The 16,154-nt window shown below is 62.8% G+C and overlaps 1 protein-coding gene across 14 annotated transcripts in view; it reads right to left on the reverse strand.

The window, feature by feature from the left end:
- Positions 1-16,154, reverse strand: part of TFDP1 (transcription factor Dp-1) — a 45,389-nt gene that overhangs the window by 22,230 nt on the left and 7,005 nt on the right. For 9 of the 14 annotated variants that reach the window (XM_080799036.1, XM_080799039.1, XM_080799043.1 and 6 more), the window contains one exon: positions 3,939-4,005. The exons of the other annotated variants lie outside the window; for them this stretch is intronic. Coding sequence is in view for 4 of the 9 variants with exons in the window: in XM_080799039.1 (XP_080655165.1) it covers positions 3,939-4,005 (67 nt within the window). In the remaining 5 variants the exon portion in view is untranslated. Of the gene's footprint in view, positions 1-3,938; positions 4,006-16,154 lie in introns of those variants that run through there. 14 annotated transcript variants of the gene reach the window in all.

Below are 16,154 nucleotides of genomic sequence, written 5' to 3' on the forward strand. Positions count from 1 at the left end.
CCCCTCAGCCGGAGCACGTGCAGGCCCGGAGCTCCTCCGGGAGAAGACAGGTCTCTGTCAACAGTCAACAGGTGTCACAGCTCGCCACCAAAAAGTTGCCAGGTGACAAAAGGCGGCACTAGAAACTCCAGGAATGGCCCAGCAACAGCCACGTGTTAAGTCGCACGACGGCAGGGACTGGATGAGCACACACGCAAGTGTGACACGCCCCAACACTGCGGGTCAGGAAAGTGTTTACAGAATGGGGAGCGCACACTTTGCCCGTACGCTGAAGAACGCGCGGGGCTTCCTCAGGGAGCATGTGTCGTTTGTGTCACGAAGAGAATCTTTTTGGGAGGGAGGGCGCAAGCGAGAAGTGGCGACAGAGACCCGCACACGAGCTGCAGCCCCAGGCCAGCCGCGTGCAGGGGACAGGCAGGCAGCAGGCGCATCGCAAGGGGGAGGGTGCGCATGTGGCTGCGGATGGCAGTCAGAGCCCCAAGGTGCAGCCGGCCGGCCGGCAGAGGAGAAGCCGGTAGGAAGGCCGGAGAGGAACTGGGCCAGCAAAGCACCTGGATCAACCCCACCAGCGGGGCAGGCCCAGGAGCAAAGGGGCTCGGACCCGCCAGGGCACCAGAACCCAAAACTCGGCAAGGGGAGGCGCTGCTGGGGTGTGCATGGCCGGGCGCACCCGTGTGTGGCACAGACGCAAAACGGTGCGGCCACGCCCACGTGCCACGTGGTCCCCGATCGTGAGCATCAGACCTACACCCAGGAACAAACGCACCTGCAGAGGTTCACACGGCATTACAGCCATCGGCAAAGCCCCAGAAGAGCCCAGTGCATCACATGTAAGCCTGCTCACGTAAAAACTGCCCGTCTCTGACTGGGGGGCTCTGGTCTTCAGGGCTGGTGGCTCCAGAGAGCTGGGGCCACTGACTCGATACGCCTCCTTGCAAGGTGCCCGTCCCCTGCTATCTGATCCCAGGCCCGCTGGAGGCGCTCTGGACCAGGAAGCCGACCTCAGGCCAAGGAGACCACCCTCCAGCACCGCCTGACCGGTCCAAGGCTTTCGGAGCAGAACCAGGTTTCCTCAGGGAGGAAGGAGCACTGCCGCGTCCAGGCTGCCGGCCCTGCACATTTCAGATCTACCAGCCGCCTTGTCATGAGGGCCGGTTCCACAGAATGAGCCTCTCTCACACTCGCCACGGCCTCCCACAGGCTCTGCCTCTGGAGAAGTCTGCAGACGCGGGATCTGGAAACGGGCCAGACCCGCAGCGAGAAGAGGCAGGCAAAGCAGAGGCACGGATGGCACCGACGGCCAGGAGGGCGAGCAGAGCCTCGGCCAGGACCCAACAAACAGGATAAAAGCAGCAAGACCCGCCTGGGAGCGACGGGACCCCCCTGTGACGGGGCATCACGGCCCGAGCTCAGGCAGGAGCAGGTAAGCAGGAGACCTCATCTCAGGAGCGGCTCACACCACCAGCTGAGGGCAGCAGGGTCCCTGTGAGTGCCCGGGCCCAGCACAGCTCAGGTGCCCGCCCATTTCCAAATTCTTGGTGGGGAGACCTAGGAGCAGTGGCGAGCTGGCCCTGCAGGTGCAACACACAGGGCACAGGGGCACAAGGTCCAGGCAAAACGTGAGACCAGGCCCCGCCCCTCAACACCCAGCCTGCACTGGGCCGGGGCCACAGCCCTCCTTGTGACCGCCCCCCACCCCACCGCTGAACCCCCCAAAGGGAGAGCCAGCTACTGCCCCTCGCGGTCACTCCAGAGGGACGGCTCTCGGCACACGCTGCCAGCCACACCCCTGGGCTCCTAGACAAGTCTGTGCCAGAGGGTGTGGGCATCACTCAGCACGACCCTGGCGAGCCTTTGCTGAACCCCGTCAGGAACTGCCGGCGGCGACTGTGAATCAGACGACGCCACGCGACCCGCACGGGCTCCTCAACCTCAAGAAACACCAGGGAGCGGCCCAAAGCGAGCGGCTCAAGTCAGCACCACGCGGCCTAAAATCATCCTTCAAACTCCTGAGCCAGAAGCAGAGGGGGCTGTAGGTGGGAATGCCCTTGACCGGCAGGCGGGACGGGCAGAGCTGGTGCGGTCCGACAGCCCGGTCCCGCTCCGGCCGCCGCCAGCACAGCGCCGGGCGTCCCAGCCGACAGACAAACGGCTGGGCTAGAACAACTCCCTGGGACGTGCACAGGTCCTCGGGCGGCTCACCGGCGGGGCCGGAGCTGGGGCGCGGCCATGGGGTCACGGGCTCACCCCCCGAGGGGCAGGGGCAGCGGCAGCACCCCGGAAGAAGGCAAGGAGCACCGGCACCCGGGAGCCCACGCTGGTTCCGGCAGAGACGCGGCAGCAGAGGCAGAGGCCTGAAGAGCCTCACGGGGCGGCTGTCCTCGTCCGGCCGCGCGGGGCACGGAGCCCGCCGGGAGCGCCCCGGGCAAGGTAAGGCGGCCGCAGAGCTACCAGGCCGCACCCAAGAAGGACAGGAAATACCTAAACCGTGCAGGCAGCTAACACCAGAGTGCTCTAGTGAAGTCAGGAAGCTGCTCTCTGGACCCCCCCCAAGCCCCACCCCACCCTCAGACTCCACAGGACGCAAACTGTTCGCAGGTAAGAAGGAAATGGAGAAGAGCAGCAGGTGAGACTCCCCGTCCCCAAACAAAGACGCTCGAGACAAACACCAGAACGAAAGATGCCCGTCGTTCCCAAGGGAGCAAGGCTTGTGGACTTTTTTCACGATTACTTCTGCTTCATCAGTTTAACAAAACACGTCACACCCACAAGTCCTGAAACCCTAAGGTTCCCTGGTTACACTCCGGCGTCTCACCCAAGCCTCTGTGAACGGTGAAAGCCACCAAGATAAACCGTCTACAGCCCTCAGCAGGCTCTCCATCCTTGTACAGGAAGCAAAAGGGCACGGGATCCACAGAGAAGCAGGATGCTGCCCATGGCCTTCCGAAAACACAGAAACCAGGAGAGCGTGGACGGGCCCGCAGCCCATCTTGGCGGAGAGCGGCCCGCGGGATGAGACCCGCTGAGCCTGACAAGGCACGGGCCGGGGGCCCTGCAGGGCCCGAGGGCCTCTGTGGGCATCTGAAGGGGACATCCCAAAGCCACAGAAGGGACAGGGCATGCGCCGCCACCCCAAACCACGCCGGCCTGCTGAGCCGCACGTGGAAGGGCCCCGCAGGGCAGGAGACAGCTGGGCTCCTATCCCACTCGCCGGCAACAGATGAGGAGAAGGGGCTGAGCCACAGTCCCCATTTCACGAGCCAAGAGACCCCGTGTTCGGGCCTCCGTCTAGCAGACGCGGACAGAGCAGAGGCGTCAAGAGCGCCACGGGCAGCCAGCGGTCGCCCATCGTCTCCTCCAACCCGGCGCTTCCACGGCTAGTCTCCCCGAGGAAACCAGCGGCAGCGCAAGCGCACTGGCAGCCGTTCCTCACGGTCCCTCTATGGGGGGGGCCGGGGGGCCCTGGGAGGAGAAGGGGCTTCGACTAATCCACCCCCACGCCTGCCCGTGAACATACACACAGGGCCTCCTGACGGCGAGGACGCTCACCCGCACACAACGTGTGCACCACAAGCCCTGGATTCAAGGCTGTCCCGGCCGGCGCCGTGCGCAGAGCGGACACCCGGAGGGCTCACGGCGGCCCCGAGGTGGAGGAAGCACACGCCCTGGGCTCCCCGCACTTCTTCACATTCTTGAACGTCCACACGCCGCACGTGACTTACAGACCAAGACAAGCTCCACCGCCGCCGTGTGCCCGCAGGTGGCGCGTCCGGCTGAGCTCCAAACAGCGCACCGGCCCTTCCGCCGGGCCACGGGCCAGAGCACGCCTGCAGCAGGGTCCCCACCGCTGACCGGGACTCTCACACCAGAGAACCCCGCAGGTCCACCAAACGGAACACTCTTATCAACAGAAAGGTATTCAGAAAGAGACGCCTTACCTTTTCCAGGACTAAGGTTCTGGTCTATGAAGACCTTGAGTTCCCCGTTGGCTTCAATTAGACCGGCCTGCGAAAGCAACAAGGACAGTAAATAGCGCGTCTGAGAGAGGCAAGCCAGCCCGCCGGAGGGAGCTACAAGTCACAGCATTAAAGAGACACAACGGCCACCCTTACGCAAACAAGGACAGGACACCATGCAGGGAGCACGGGGCCTCCCGCCGCCGGGCTCTCCGGCCGGACCCTCAGCGGAGAAAAGACGTCCGGAGATGTCCGCCTTCACAACTTAGCCCTGGACGTGCGAACGAAAACAGCTTCCGCAGAGGAAGTCAGCGTGCGCGTTAAATGTCTCGCCTGAGCCTGGCGAGAGCATAGCGCGGGTGGACGTGAAAATTGATCCGCCCATCCTGAGAGCAGCCTAGTAATGGGGCCTGGGAAGAGGGCCCCCCGGCGCCCCGGGCGCGGCAGGAGCGTGGGCGCAGCGGCACCGTGGGGTGCGCCTGGCACGCGGGGCTCCCCCGCTTTGTGAGCAGGACACCCGCACAGCACGAGGCACTGGGGGCACCAGGGGGGAATGTCACAACGCACAGTGCGCAAAGGCACAGAAAAGGCCTGCAGGGCCCTCTAGGACGCTACCAGAGGTCGTGTCCAGGTCGAGGAATGACTACTGCCTTGCCTCCTGCTTTCGTCCATCTAGGCTTCCCGTGGAAGGAGGCAGTCGTGGGCTCCCCTGGTGGGGGCCCAGGTCCAGAGCTCGCCCCTTTCACCAGGCACCAGCCGAGGGCATCTGCACACCACCCTGAGCCGGCACAGGGCCTAGGGGGTCCTGGAAAACCAAGCCTCCTGCAGGCACATGCAGGCACCTGCTTACACACTCTCATTCATGCACTCATACTCTTATGCACACACACGTCCACACAGACGCAGGTACCACACCCACACGTGCACACGTGCGTGCATAAACACACACACACAAACCACAACAAAGGTCAGCCGAGCCTGGCAGACAAGCTCCCTCCTGCCCAGGCCTCTGACTGCTCCTGGCCCAGCAGGAGAACCCCCCGAGAACGCCCAGGTGTCCGGGGCCTGAGGCCCGTGCCCATCGTCACCTCAAACACATCCAGAGCGCATCACGTGTCTGTGCGGGCACAGGCCAGCCTGTAGGGGGATATGAGCATAGCTCCCAGCGCCATTCTGCTTCTCCAGGAAGCCCCACGGCCCCCCACCCTGAGCAAATGCAGTCCCCAGGGGGCCGGCCCAGGCCGGGGCCTCCAGAGGGCCAACTCCCAAGCGCACCTGTGGCAGCGACAAGCTCGCCCGGGCCCGGCACAGGGGACCACCCACCTTGGGCCTGCGGCAGCCCGGGCACAGGCTGACCATCTCCACTGGGCGCACAGTGAACAAACCAAACGTACCCAAAATGCACAATCCACACAAGAAATCAGAGCACACGTCCCTACCCGCTGAATTCACCGGAGAAAGAAGTCAGGCCCGCACAGGGAGGGGCCCCTGTGCGGTCTCAGAACCTGGCAACACCACACAGGCCACGTTTCCCCGACTCTCCAAATCCCCAGCTTCCCACAGAAACGGAGGGAGCCAAGTGCAGGCCCACGAGGATGATCCACACCGAGGCCTGGCTGGACTGGATGGTCACCAGCCAGGAGGTAGGTGAAGAGGACCTTTCTTCTTGCTGGGGGAGCAGCACCAGGCAGGTCCCAGCAAACAGGCTCCAAGGACCCCAGAGCCACAGGACACCAAAGGCCACAGAGCGAGGAACTAGCTGAGGCAGGGGAGAGCCTCAGTCCCCCACGGTGACAGCAGCGCCTATCAGACGGCCCCAGGCGCTGCCAGCTCCTTCCGCCCACGGCCCCGAGGGCGCTCCATCCCACAGACAGTGGCTCTGACCTCCTTGTCCACCACCCGTCCACACCAGAGCAAATGGAAACAAGAACCACAAAGGCCCAAGGAGAGCGGGGCCCATCACCGCCCACACGGCTCTGCCTCGCTGGGACCGGCGGGACCCGGCGTGTGCCCCGACCTGCTGCCACTGGACGTCCTGCTTCCTCGCGGCAGTCACTGGCACGGTGGTCCTGGCCGCTCACGGGAAGGCCAAGAATACGGCCGCCCCTCCCCCGGAGATGGCGAGCATGGTCGGCACGGCAGCAGCACAGCCCTGGCAACCAACGCCTCACAACCCAAATCAGGAACCGATCTGGGGAGCCCCAGGTCCCCCGGGGGACACCCAGTCCAACTCACACTATCAGTCAACGCAGCCCGTCCCCCCTGGAGCAGAGGGCCTCCTCTTCCCACCACGCACTGCCTATAGGAGGCATCCGACGGGCAGCCAGGGCCGGGAACAGACCAGCACGGCCCCTTCTGGCAAAGTCTGGGAACTGATGAGGAGGCCAGTCCCTCCCGCCCGTCTCAGTGTCAGAGCTGAGGAGTCACTGGAGAACACAGGGACCAGGACAGAAAGGAAGACGCCGGCAGAGCCAACAGGATGAAGGGAGCCACCCGAGCCCCGGAGGGGAGACAGGTCCACCCAGCTCGCCGACGCCAGGAAAACCCCAGCGTGGACGCCGCTTACTCGTGCTCGGTCAGACCCGATCTGTCTCTTGCACCCGCCAGCACTCCCACCAGAGGGGAGCCACGGTCGCAGAGCCCTCCAGCACGCGAGCAGCACACAGGGCCCAGCGAGAGCCCCGGATGCACGGTGGCCCTCCCAGAGCGGGCTGTCCCAGCAGCGCATCCAGACACAGGGCCGGGCAGGCTCCGTCTGACGGGGCTGCCGTTCCCCGCGGGCCAGCAGCCCATGGGCCACAACCGCCAGACACTGGCAGCCGCCAGCTGCGACCCCAGGGACCCAGGGCCGTTTCCGGAACTACCCCGCCTCCACGGGATCAACTTCCCAGAGAGCTGCCGGTTCGGTAAACATGCACCTGCCTTGTGCCTAAGCCAAGACCTACAGCACAGTCAGTAAGACCCAAGAAGAAGTCCGGCGGCTGGCCACTGGCTCCTGCGGATGCCTGCACTGCCCGCACTTGGGACAGTGGCCAGTTGACCCGACGGCAAGTCTCCCAGGCACAGAAATGTTCGTGACACGACGTGTCAGAATCACAGGAGGTACAAGATTGCTTCTCGCTAGCGGACTCGGGAGACAGACTACTGCCAGTGCTCTTGCTCAGGGGTGAGATGGAGAACACGGTGCAGAAAGCCTACAAGGCCGCTGGCAGGATGGCCACCTTGTCACAGTTAGACGCGGGAGCCCCCGGGCCCCAGGTGCTCCAGCTGGGGCAGGAGGCCAGGCTCTAGGACCAGGAGGGTTCCGTGCCACCCAGCAGCCCTCTCCTTGCCGGGGGCTGGGGTGGGAGCAGAGAGGGCAGGATGGTGGGAGGTGAGGAGCGGTGACACGGCACGGGGCGGGGCAGCTACCGTGGAGGCCAGGGCTCCGGACGCATGCCTTCTGGCTGCGGCCGATCTGGGCAGTGTCTCCCTGCGACCCGGCCACCCCAACCGGGCCACAGACACCGTGCGGGACAAGAAATGCTGTTATTTTCAACACTGAGCTCTGGGGCATTTGTTTCACAACAACAGGGCACAGTGGTCAATGATTTTTCCCTAGATCATAAGAGAAAGTACTACTTTTCACCAACTGGGAAGTCACTGAACGCACTTTTGAAGCAAACGCAGATTTGGTCCGCGTTTCCTGGTGTCACGTGACTAACTGCCAATTACCAGAGATGAACAGTGGTGACCAAAACGATGCCTCCAGGCCTCCCAGCCTCAGACAAAGACCGTCCGGGAGGAGCAGGTGAGCCCCGTGGCGCCTGGCAGGGCTGGATCGCGCCGACGGCCCAGCCAGCAAAGGCCCGGCAGCCGGCGACACCAGAGCCGGACAGCCTCTCGAGGTCCACCAGCTGCCACATACGGACGGCCTACACAGGTGCCGGCACTGGTTCACCCTGCCCGGATGCCCACACACTCACAGCACAACCCAGTTCCCAGAGGAAGCCCGGCCGGGCCCCACCCGGCTCGAGAAGACGACAGAAATCACATCTGGGCTTGACGACCAATGAGGAGACACACCTGCCTGCTGCAAGCTGTGTGTCTACCTCGTCTGCAGGTGCTCGGCCCCCCAGGGCCAGTCCCCCCCGGGCGGCAGCCAACACAGTGGACACGGGGGCAGTGGGTGTATCTCGGCAGCAGCGTGAAGACGGCGTGACGTCCAGGAGAGAAGCGGGCCTGTCTGAACCACACGGACTAACTCAGCCAGCATCACCCAGAACCCCCATCCTCACCCCCGGGGCCCGGTCTCGGCCCTCCCCTAACGGCGCTTTTCTAAACCACCACCCCCTTCACAGGACACTGAACATCTGAGAGAGACCTCGGGGGCTAACCGCGGTAAGGGGTGGCAAGACCGACCGAGGACAGCGGGAAATTACCAGGGCCTTTCCTGGGAAGAGCTCCCCGCTGTGGCTCTGTCTGTGCCTGAGCTATGAGACCCCTGCTTAGGCGCTGACCCCCCACTGCCGTCCCCTGCGGGGCGGCCGGCTGCCCCATGCCACACTCTGCTCCCTCCCCAGACGCCCACCCTGGGCTCTCCTGGGGGGGTGGGGGGAGGACCCGGGCCAGTCCCCACGTGCAGGACGACGAGAGCAGCGCAAGCCCACCTCCCTCACCACAGCACGGGGCCGCCAGGGCTCTACGTGGAAGGCCAGGGCAAGGTGGTCCCTGCGAGGGGTCGTCAGAGCAGCCCGAAGAGCGGCCCCCCGGCGACGGCGGGGACTTCGAGGGGGGCACGTGGCGGAACTCCCCAGGACGCGTGGATTGGGAGCTCCGACACACTCGACGAAGTCAGGAAGCACTGCCGTCTGTGCGGAGTGTGCAGTGGGGCGTGAAGAGGGTGCCGCTCACGGAGTTCCTTCTCCACCGCTCTGGGGTCTCAGGTCTGCCTGCTGTCTCTGTGGGAGGAGGAACACGCCGCCTTCCTGCCCCAGGGCCCGCAGGACCCAGCCAGGGGGGCCCAGGTGTGCCACGCCCAGGTGCGCAGCTCCTCCCCCAGAGCCCGGAGCCCCTGCCACGCCCTCACCCCCCCAGGACCTCCCTGTGATGCTCCAACATGAACCCGTTGTCACAGGGTTAGTCAGTCAATACGGCGGAGCCTAGTTACACAGCCACGGACAAGGGCCCGGGAAGGGGCCACGGCCACACCGCCCCCTGCCCTCCCATCCTCCACCCAGAGACAGGACCTACACGCACCCAAGAAACACAGAAATGCAGGACGTGTTCTGTTTTTTAAAAGCTACTCCTGAAACTGCGGCCAGTTTTAAGATAAGTGCACAGGCCGTATTTTTCCCCAAAAGCTTTAACTTAAGGTGCAAACTTTTCTTACCCTCCAGTAAGAAAACACTAAAACACTAAATGTGGTATCGCATGTAACCAGAGACAGAAGCTCTCGTTGGCCTCCGCTCGCCTCAGCAACCCCACAGACACGGTCTGTCCCGTCGTGTCTGGACCACATGGGGACACGAAGGGCCGCTCTGCTCTCGCGGTGGCCCGAGGACCCCACTCGCGGCACCACGGCACCAGGCTGCACCGGGGGAAATGGCAGCGCTTTAGCTGGTTCAACAGAACCAAGCTCCAGGCTTCATCCCCAGGCCGCCCACCCTGGAGCCCCTGCTCCCCCTCCACCCTCGCTCGGGAACAACCCGCCAACACAGACGTCCTCTGGCGCGCACAGGATCGAGGGCGGACCCCTCAGCAGAGACAGCCCCACGCTTCCCACCAGCTCCCTGCACACTTTTGAGTCCCGCACCGGTTACTTCCTGCTGCCCCTGTGCCCCCTGGAACAGAAGCCCCGGGGGCAGGATGCCGGCCGGGGCGGGGGGCGGGCTGGGAAGTGCTGCGCGGCACCCACGCGGCCACTGCAGGTCTCAAACACACCGCACGACTCCTCCAACAGAACTGTACTTCCCAGAAGAGGCAGGGGCCGGGCAGTTTGCCAACTGAAATGCAGACGTAATTCCAAGACAGAAGCACAAAAACACCAAGACGGGGCCAACGAGAGGATTAGGAGAGTCGAGGTTTCAAACGGCGTCACGAGCACGCGGAAACCTGGAAAAGCCAGCACAGAAAGAAAACCGTACACAGCCCCCGCCTTACAAACCCTCAACACAGAGCATCGGAAGGGCCGCCGTCCAGACGCCCGGTAAGAACCCACGAGGGCCTCAGAAAGGGTCTCCCCCCGCCCCAGACCTGGCCCTCGGCTCCACTCCCGACTCTCCTCCCTCTGGATCGGCATGTGCAGTGCTCGGCGGCGGCCAGCACCCCAGCTCCAGACACACGTGCGGCCCGAGGGAGCACAGACCGCACAGGTGCTGCCGGTGGCCGGTGGCCAACAGGATGACAGGGAGAATGAGAAAACGTGCCCACGGCACTCCTCGTACCAGCAGCGACCTGGTGTAAGAGATGGCAGGGGAGGCCTCTCACAGAGCAAGAGAGACACGGAGAACCCAGGAGCGATCCCACGACAGAAGCACGCTGTGCCCCCGCAGAGGCCCCCCAACCTCCCCGAGGGGTGCACGGCGCCGTCACTGAGTGGAAACATCCACACCACAAATCACACTGCAGAATGCATGACGGTCCTCAACACCACCAGCCCCAGGACTGACCAGTGGAGGGAGCGGAGCTGAGGTACGGCAAAGGACCCGCCGCGGGGCCGCCCCCACTCTCCCCAGGGTCCCACGTAGACCCGCCCTCAGCTGCAGAGCAAACAGGACCAGAGCTTCTAGCACGACCAGCCTCGAGGACAGGCCAGGTCCTGCAGACAGCCCGTGGGCGTCCTTCTTGCGTCCAGTGCGGGACAGAGCCTCCCGTCTCCGGAGCGTCGTGGCCCTGCCCAATCCCCCCTCTTGAGTGTGGCCACACCTAGTGACGACATCTGCAAAGGCCAGGTTCGGTTTCAGGAGCGGAGTCCTGCTGGCAAATCTCTCACCCCGTGTGTGTGTGTGTGTGTGTGTGTGTCTGTGCGTGTGTGTCTGTGTGTGCGCGCGTGTGTCTGTGTGTGTGTGCGCGCATCTGTGTGTGTGTGTGCGTGTGTGTCTGTGTGTGCGCACGCGCATGGATGCGCGCGTGTGTCTGTGTGTGAGCGCGTGTCTGTGTGTGTGCACGCATGTGTGTCTTTGCATGTGTGCGCGCGTGTCCGTGTGTGTGTGCATGCATGTGTGTCTGTGTGCGCATGCGCGCGTGTGTGTGGACTTTGCTCCATCCGCTCCCCACCCTCTCCCAGCTGCTCCCCCCCAAGGGACATCAGCCACCCCACAGAGGGCACCCAAGCTGGGAACCCAGGGCAGTCTCCAACCAATAGCCCAGAAGTGAATGGATCCCGCCCTGGACCAGGTGAGGGAGCTCAGACGCAGCCCTGCCCACAGGGACCATCTGGCCATCCCGGGTCCCGGACGGGGAGCCAGCCCAGGGGTGGCCGAGGGGTAACGACACCTCAGTAACAACAACCCCGGCAGCGGGACGAGCCACACCAAGAACGACGGAGCACGCGGACGCGCCGGGGCCCGTGGCCTCAACTCTGTGCACCGGCACTTCCCTGCCCTACCCACCTGAGCAGGCTCTGTCCTTGCACAGAAAGGGCACCACAGGGACTTCCCAAAGCAATCAGACGTGGCACATTATGCAAAAAAGTCGAATGCAAAGCTAAGGCCCATGACATAAAGAACAGACCCCAAGTGGGCAAAGAGTCCAGTGGAAACGAGTGGGAGCGCCGTGCCCAGCAGTGGGCTCACATGGAGCCCGGCCCGAAATGCATACCACGAGCCACTGCCCCCGCCTCCACCCCCAGCCCGTGGAGGCAGGCGCAGCCCCAAGGAAGCTGCACAAACAGCCTAGAGGCCCATCAGCAGGACCAAATGCGCGAGGACACATCCCAACAGGACACCGCTGTCGGACAATACTACCAAACCATCGTCTTTTATTCGGGGAGACGCGCACGAGAACACTGCATGGGAGGACACGGCGTTTGCAACCCGCTTCACGGTCCCCTGCGGGCAGAGAAGCGCAGACGAGCCACTGTGGCAGCACTACCTGGGCCGTGGGCGGGTGCAGGGTCAGCACCGTGTTCTCTCCGCACCTGCACGCGTCGCAAATGTCCCACGAGAGTGGATTTTCAGTTATCGACGTCTACAGATACCCGTGAACCCAGGAGGAGTCGTGGCATCCAACAGCAGGGAACCCGGACGTGGGAGGCCGTTCACGGAAAGCGCTGGAGGGACGCGCGTGTTCAAACACACACACTGCGGCATGAGCCCCAGACCACCTCCTGCACATCAACAGGAGAGTCACCCTGGACTGTGACTGTCAGTAACTGTAGCTTTCTGACATCTTCTGAATCCTTACTGAAACGCTGTTTTGTAACCGGGTAAAGCATAAGGCTGGATAAGCAAAGGATACGGGGTCCCAAGGATGACGAAATTAGTGACGATGCGGGATGGGTCAGAATGCAGGCTAGAGGTCGCGGGTGGGAGGTCGGGACAGGAGGGGCGACCACAGAAAAGAAACCAAGCTGGCGGCAACAGTCACGGAGCAGAGGCCGCAGCCGCAGACCAGAGAGAGCAAGACAGAAGGTCACGGGGAGGCGGCCCTGAGCCACAGGCAGGGCGGGGGCGGCTGGATGAGCCGAGGGGCTGGTCTGGAGAAGACACACAGGCTCATGCCACGAGCACACTCCAGAGAGCAGCCGTGAGAAACCTACGTCCTCGGGAGAGAGTCTCAAGTCCATCGGCAAGGAGCAGCGTGGGGAACAGGAGTAAATCTGCAAACCCCAGCAAGTTGGGGGAAAGGGGGGCAGTGGGCATGGCGCGGAGTGGGGGCGAGTACTGCCACCAGCGTTTCTGAAATTCAGGTGAGAACCTGGGTTCTCTGCCGGGCCCACACCACCAGCCGCTGACAAACAAGGCACGGCTGCTCCTGCCGTCCGCGCCCCGCCCAGCCAGCAAAACCGGCCACAGCCTAGGCCAAGCTCTCCAGCATCCTCCTTCACGGCCGTCCCCGGTGCACGGTGTCTCCCGACGCAGGAACGCCCGCACCCCCGTGCTCCTGGGGCGCCACCAGAGACTCGGTGTCAACGAGCGTCTTACCTCTGCCCCACTCCACCCACCAAGCTGAGCCCAACCGTCACCCCAGTGCAGACTCATGACACCGCTGCCCCAGCCCGCTGCAGAAAGCCCAGGCAGCACGGCCTCCGACGGCCACCAGAATGCGAGATCTGTGCGTCTCCTTGGGTGCACCTCTCGCTCCCCAGAGCTGCAGCCCTTCCCGGGCAGACGCGGCCGGAACCACAGCACCGTCTGTCCCCCACCTGACTGCACTCCGCACGTCACCCTTTGCCTTTTTGTCAGAAAAATGTCCAATTCATGGGGCGCCTGGGTGGCTCAGTGGGTTAAAGCCTCTGCCTTCAGCTCAGGTCATGATCCCAAGGTCCTGGGATCGAGCCCCGCATCGGGCTCTCTGCTCAGCGGGGAGCCTGCTTCCCCCCACCCCCACCTGCCTCTCTGCCCGCTTGTGATCTCTGTCTGTCCAGTAAATAAATAAAAACTTTTTTTAAAAAAGTCCAATTCATTCTAGAGCACGCAGAAATGCAAACCTGCCTGGAAGGAAATACAGCACGGGTCCACAGCAACGTGAAAATACTTGCCTACACCGGGCTTTCTGGTGTTTCCACGGCCAACCAGCTCGAGGCAGCCCACCTGGGGAGAGGTGGAGGGTAACTGCTCACGGGGACGACGGCGACTCCTGAAGGGGGACGCGCAGCGGCAGCTGGGACGTGACCGGCAGGTCATCGCCCAGAAGAGCAGGAGTCCGCCTTCTTTATAACGACAAAGGCCGAACCCACCAGACGGCCACACTCAGTGCTTTTCTGCTCAACCAAAGTCCACGCTCCTCCACTGCCCCACAGCTACCCTCCTGACGGCGGTGCCCCAGCCTCAACCCCTAAAGGGGGCGCCCCAGGGGTCAGAGGTTCCATCCACCCAGGAAAGGTTCCCGCTGCTCACCTCCCACACGATTTGGCCAAACTGTAGTCAGGGCAGAGAGCTGTCTGCTGAGAGGTGCGGTTGAGGTAAGGAACGGGGGTACAATGCGCCTGGGGACCCTGGGCACCCTAGGGTCCCGACAGCAAAGCAGCATCCCCCCTACATCCCGTCTCCAAGAGCCTGACGCCCCCTGCAACCCAACCCAGTTCCCAAGCTCAGGCCCTAACAAGGACCGAGCCGCACCCTCGGAGTGGGGTCCTCTCGGAGTGGGGTCCTACTGCAGAGCTCCGGTGAGACCAACCCCTCACAGCCACGAAGCATGTCGACGAGGCCCGGGCCTGCGATGAGCCCCCGAGCCCTTCAGAGCCATGCACACGTCTTGCTCTCAGAACCCATCCAAGTGCTGCCAGGCTGGGCACGACCCGTGCTGGGCCTGGCCCTTTGATCTTCGCTGCCCCGAGAGGAAGGGACAGGACGCGTGTCACCTTCCTTCCCCCACCGAGTCACCAAGCCTAGAGAAGACACAGCAAGAGGGACAGCCGCACTCAGAGCCCTCAGGGAGGGTCCCTCGGAACCCCGCCTCTGGCCCACACAGACTTCATTTCCAGGACACGCCCACGGGCCCGTGGCTTCGAGGGCAGGGCGGTGGGGTCCAGGCCCACAGGCTTCCCTGGGAGTAAGAGCCAGAGGTGGAGACATTTCTGCTCGTTACCAGCGAACTTCAGAACACGCTACTCTGACTTCTCTCCTGGGAAAGTCACTGCAGGGCACCTTCTCCCTGAAAGAAAGACCCCCGACGTCCCTTTCAACAAAATGCAAGTCTCCAAGGCCAGGAGTGTGAGCGAGGACCAGTCCTTTACAACCTCCGGGGGCTCCCCGGGGCCCAGGCAGGGCCTTTCCCTCCCACGGGAAGGAGCGCTCCACGGCACAGCACAGGCACCGTTTCTAGCCACAACATCGCTGCAACCACCCAGGACGCGTGAGGTCAGGGCCTCAGGCGTCAGACACACTGACCTGCAAACTAACCACCTCCTCACCCCTCCTGCCCCCAAAGTGACACCTGGCCATGCAGCTCCGTATGGGGCAACTGTCCCATCTGTCGGGAAAGGAAGAGGTGCGTGCAGGGGAGGAAGGTGCCCCCAGGAGCCCCCACTTCCGGCTGGGAAGCGCTCCAGCACCTGCGTCTACAAGCCCGGTTTCAAAGCTCCCTGCAGTTGCAAAACCCCATGAGATTGTTTAATTTTGTGACTTCCCTCCTGCCTCAGCGGGTGCTTGTGCTGGGGGAGGGCACATCAGGGCACCCTAAAACAAGGACAGGACACCTCATAACCCACAGCCAGCCTACCGCGAGCCTACTTACCTACGCAACATTGAGGCAAACGTTCATCTTTTATGTTGTATCTCATCACTCGATTTTCAAAAAGAAAAAGGGTTGGGCGCCTGGGTGGCTCAGTGGGTTAAGCCTCTGCCTTCGGCTCAGGTTATGGTCTCAGGGTCCTGGGATCGAGCCCCGCATCGGGCTCTCTGCCTGCTTCCCCCCCTCTCTCTGCCTGCCTCTCTGCCTACTTGTGATCTCTCCCTCTGTCAAATAAAGAAATAAAATCTTTAAAAAGAAAGAGAGAAAGAAAAAAAAAGAGAGAGAGAGAGAAAGAAAGAAAGGGGTTCAGAAGTGCCCGGGTGCTGATGACCCCCGGAACGAGCACCTTCTGCATGGTCTGGGCTAACTGTGAGGTGCGCGGCACAGCAGCCGCACGGGACTTCACACCGGACCCCCACTCAGCCCCGGGACAGACTGGCAGGTTGGACTCCTACATAAACAGCTCCCTCCTCACCCTCCCTCCCTCTGAACTAGGACTTAGGTTCTGTCAATACAGGAGGAATAAGATATGGTCATTCAAATCCTCATTTTTTGGAGAAGCAAATAAAATAAGAGGAACAGGGGCGCCTGGGTGGCTCAGTGGGTTAAAGCCTCTGCCTTCGGCTCAGGTCATGGTCTCAGGGTCCTGGGATCGAGCCCCGCATCGGGCGCTCTGCTCAGCAGGGAGCCTGCTTCCTCCTCTCTCTTTGCCTACTTGTGATCTCTCTCTGTCAAATAAATAAATAAAATCTTTAAAAAAATAAAAAATAAAATAAAATAAAATGAACATAAGACCCGTTTGAGGCGGAATCCAAGTCGTGA

Source organism: Martes martes (genome assembly GCF_963455335.1).
Source record: "Martes martes genome assembly, chromosome: 3".
Classification (NCBI taxonomy): domain Eukaryota; kingdom Metazoa; phylum Chordata; class Mammalia; order Carnivora; family Mustelidae; genus Martes; species Martes martes.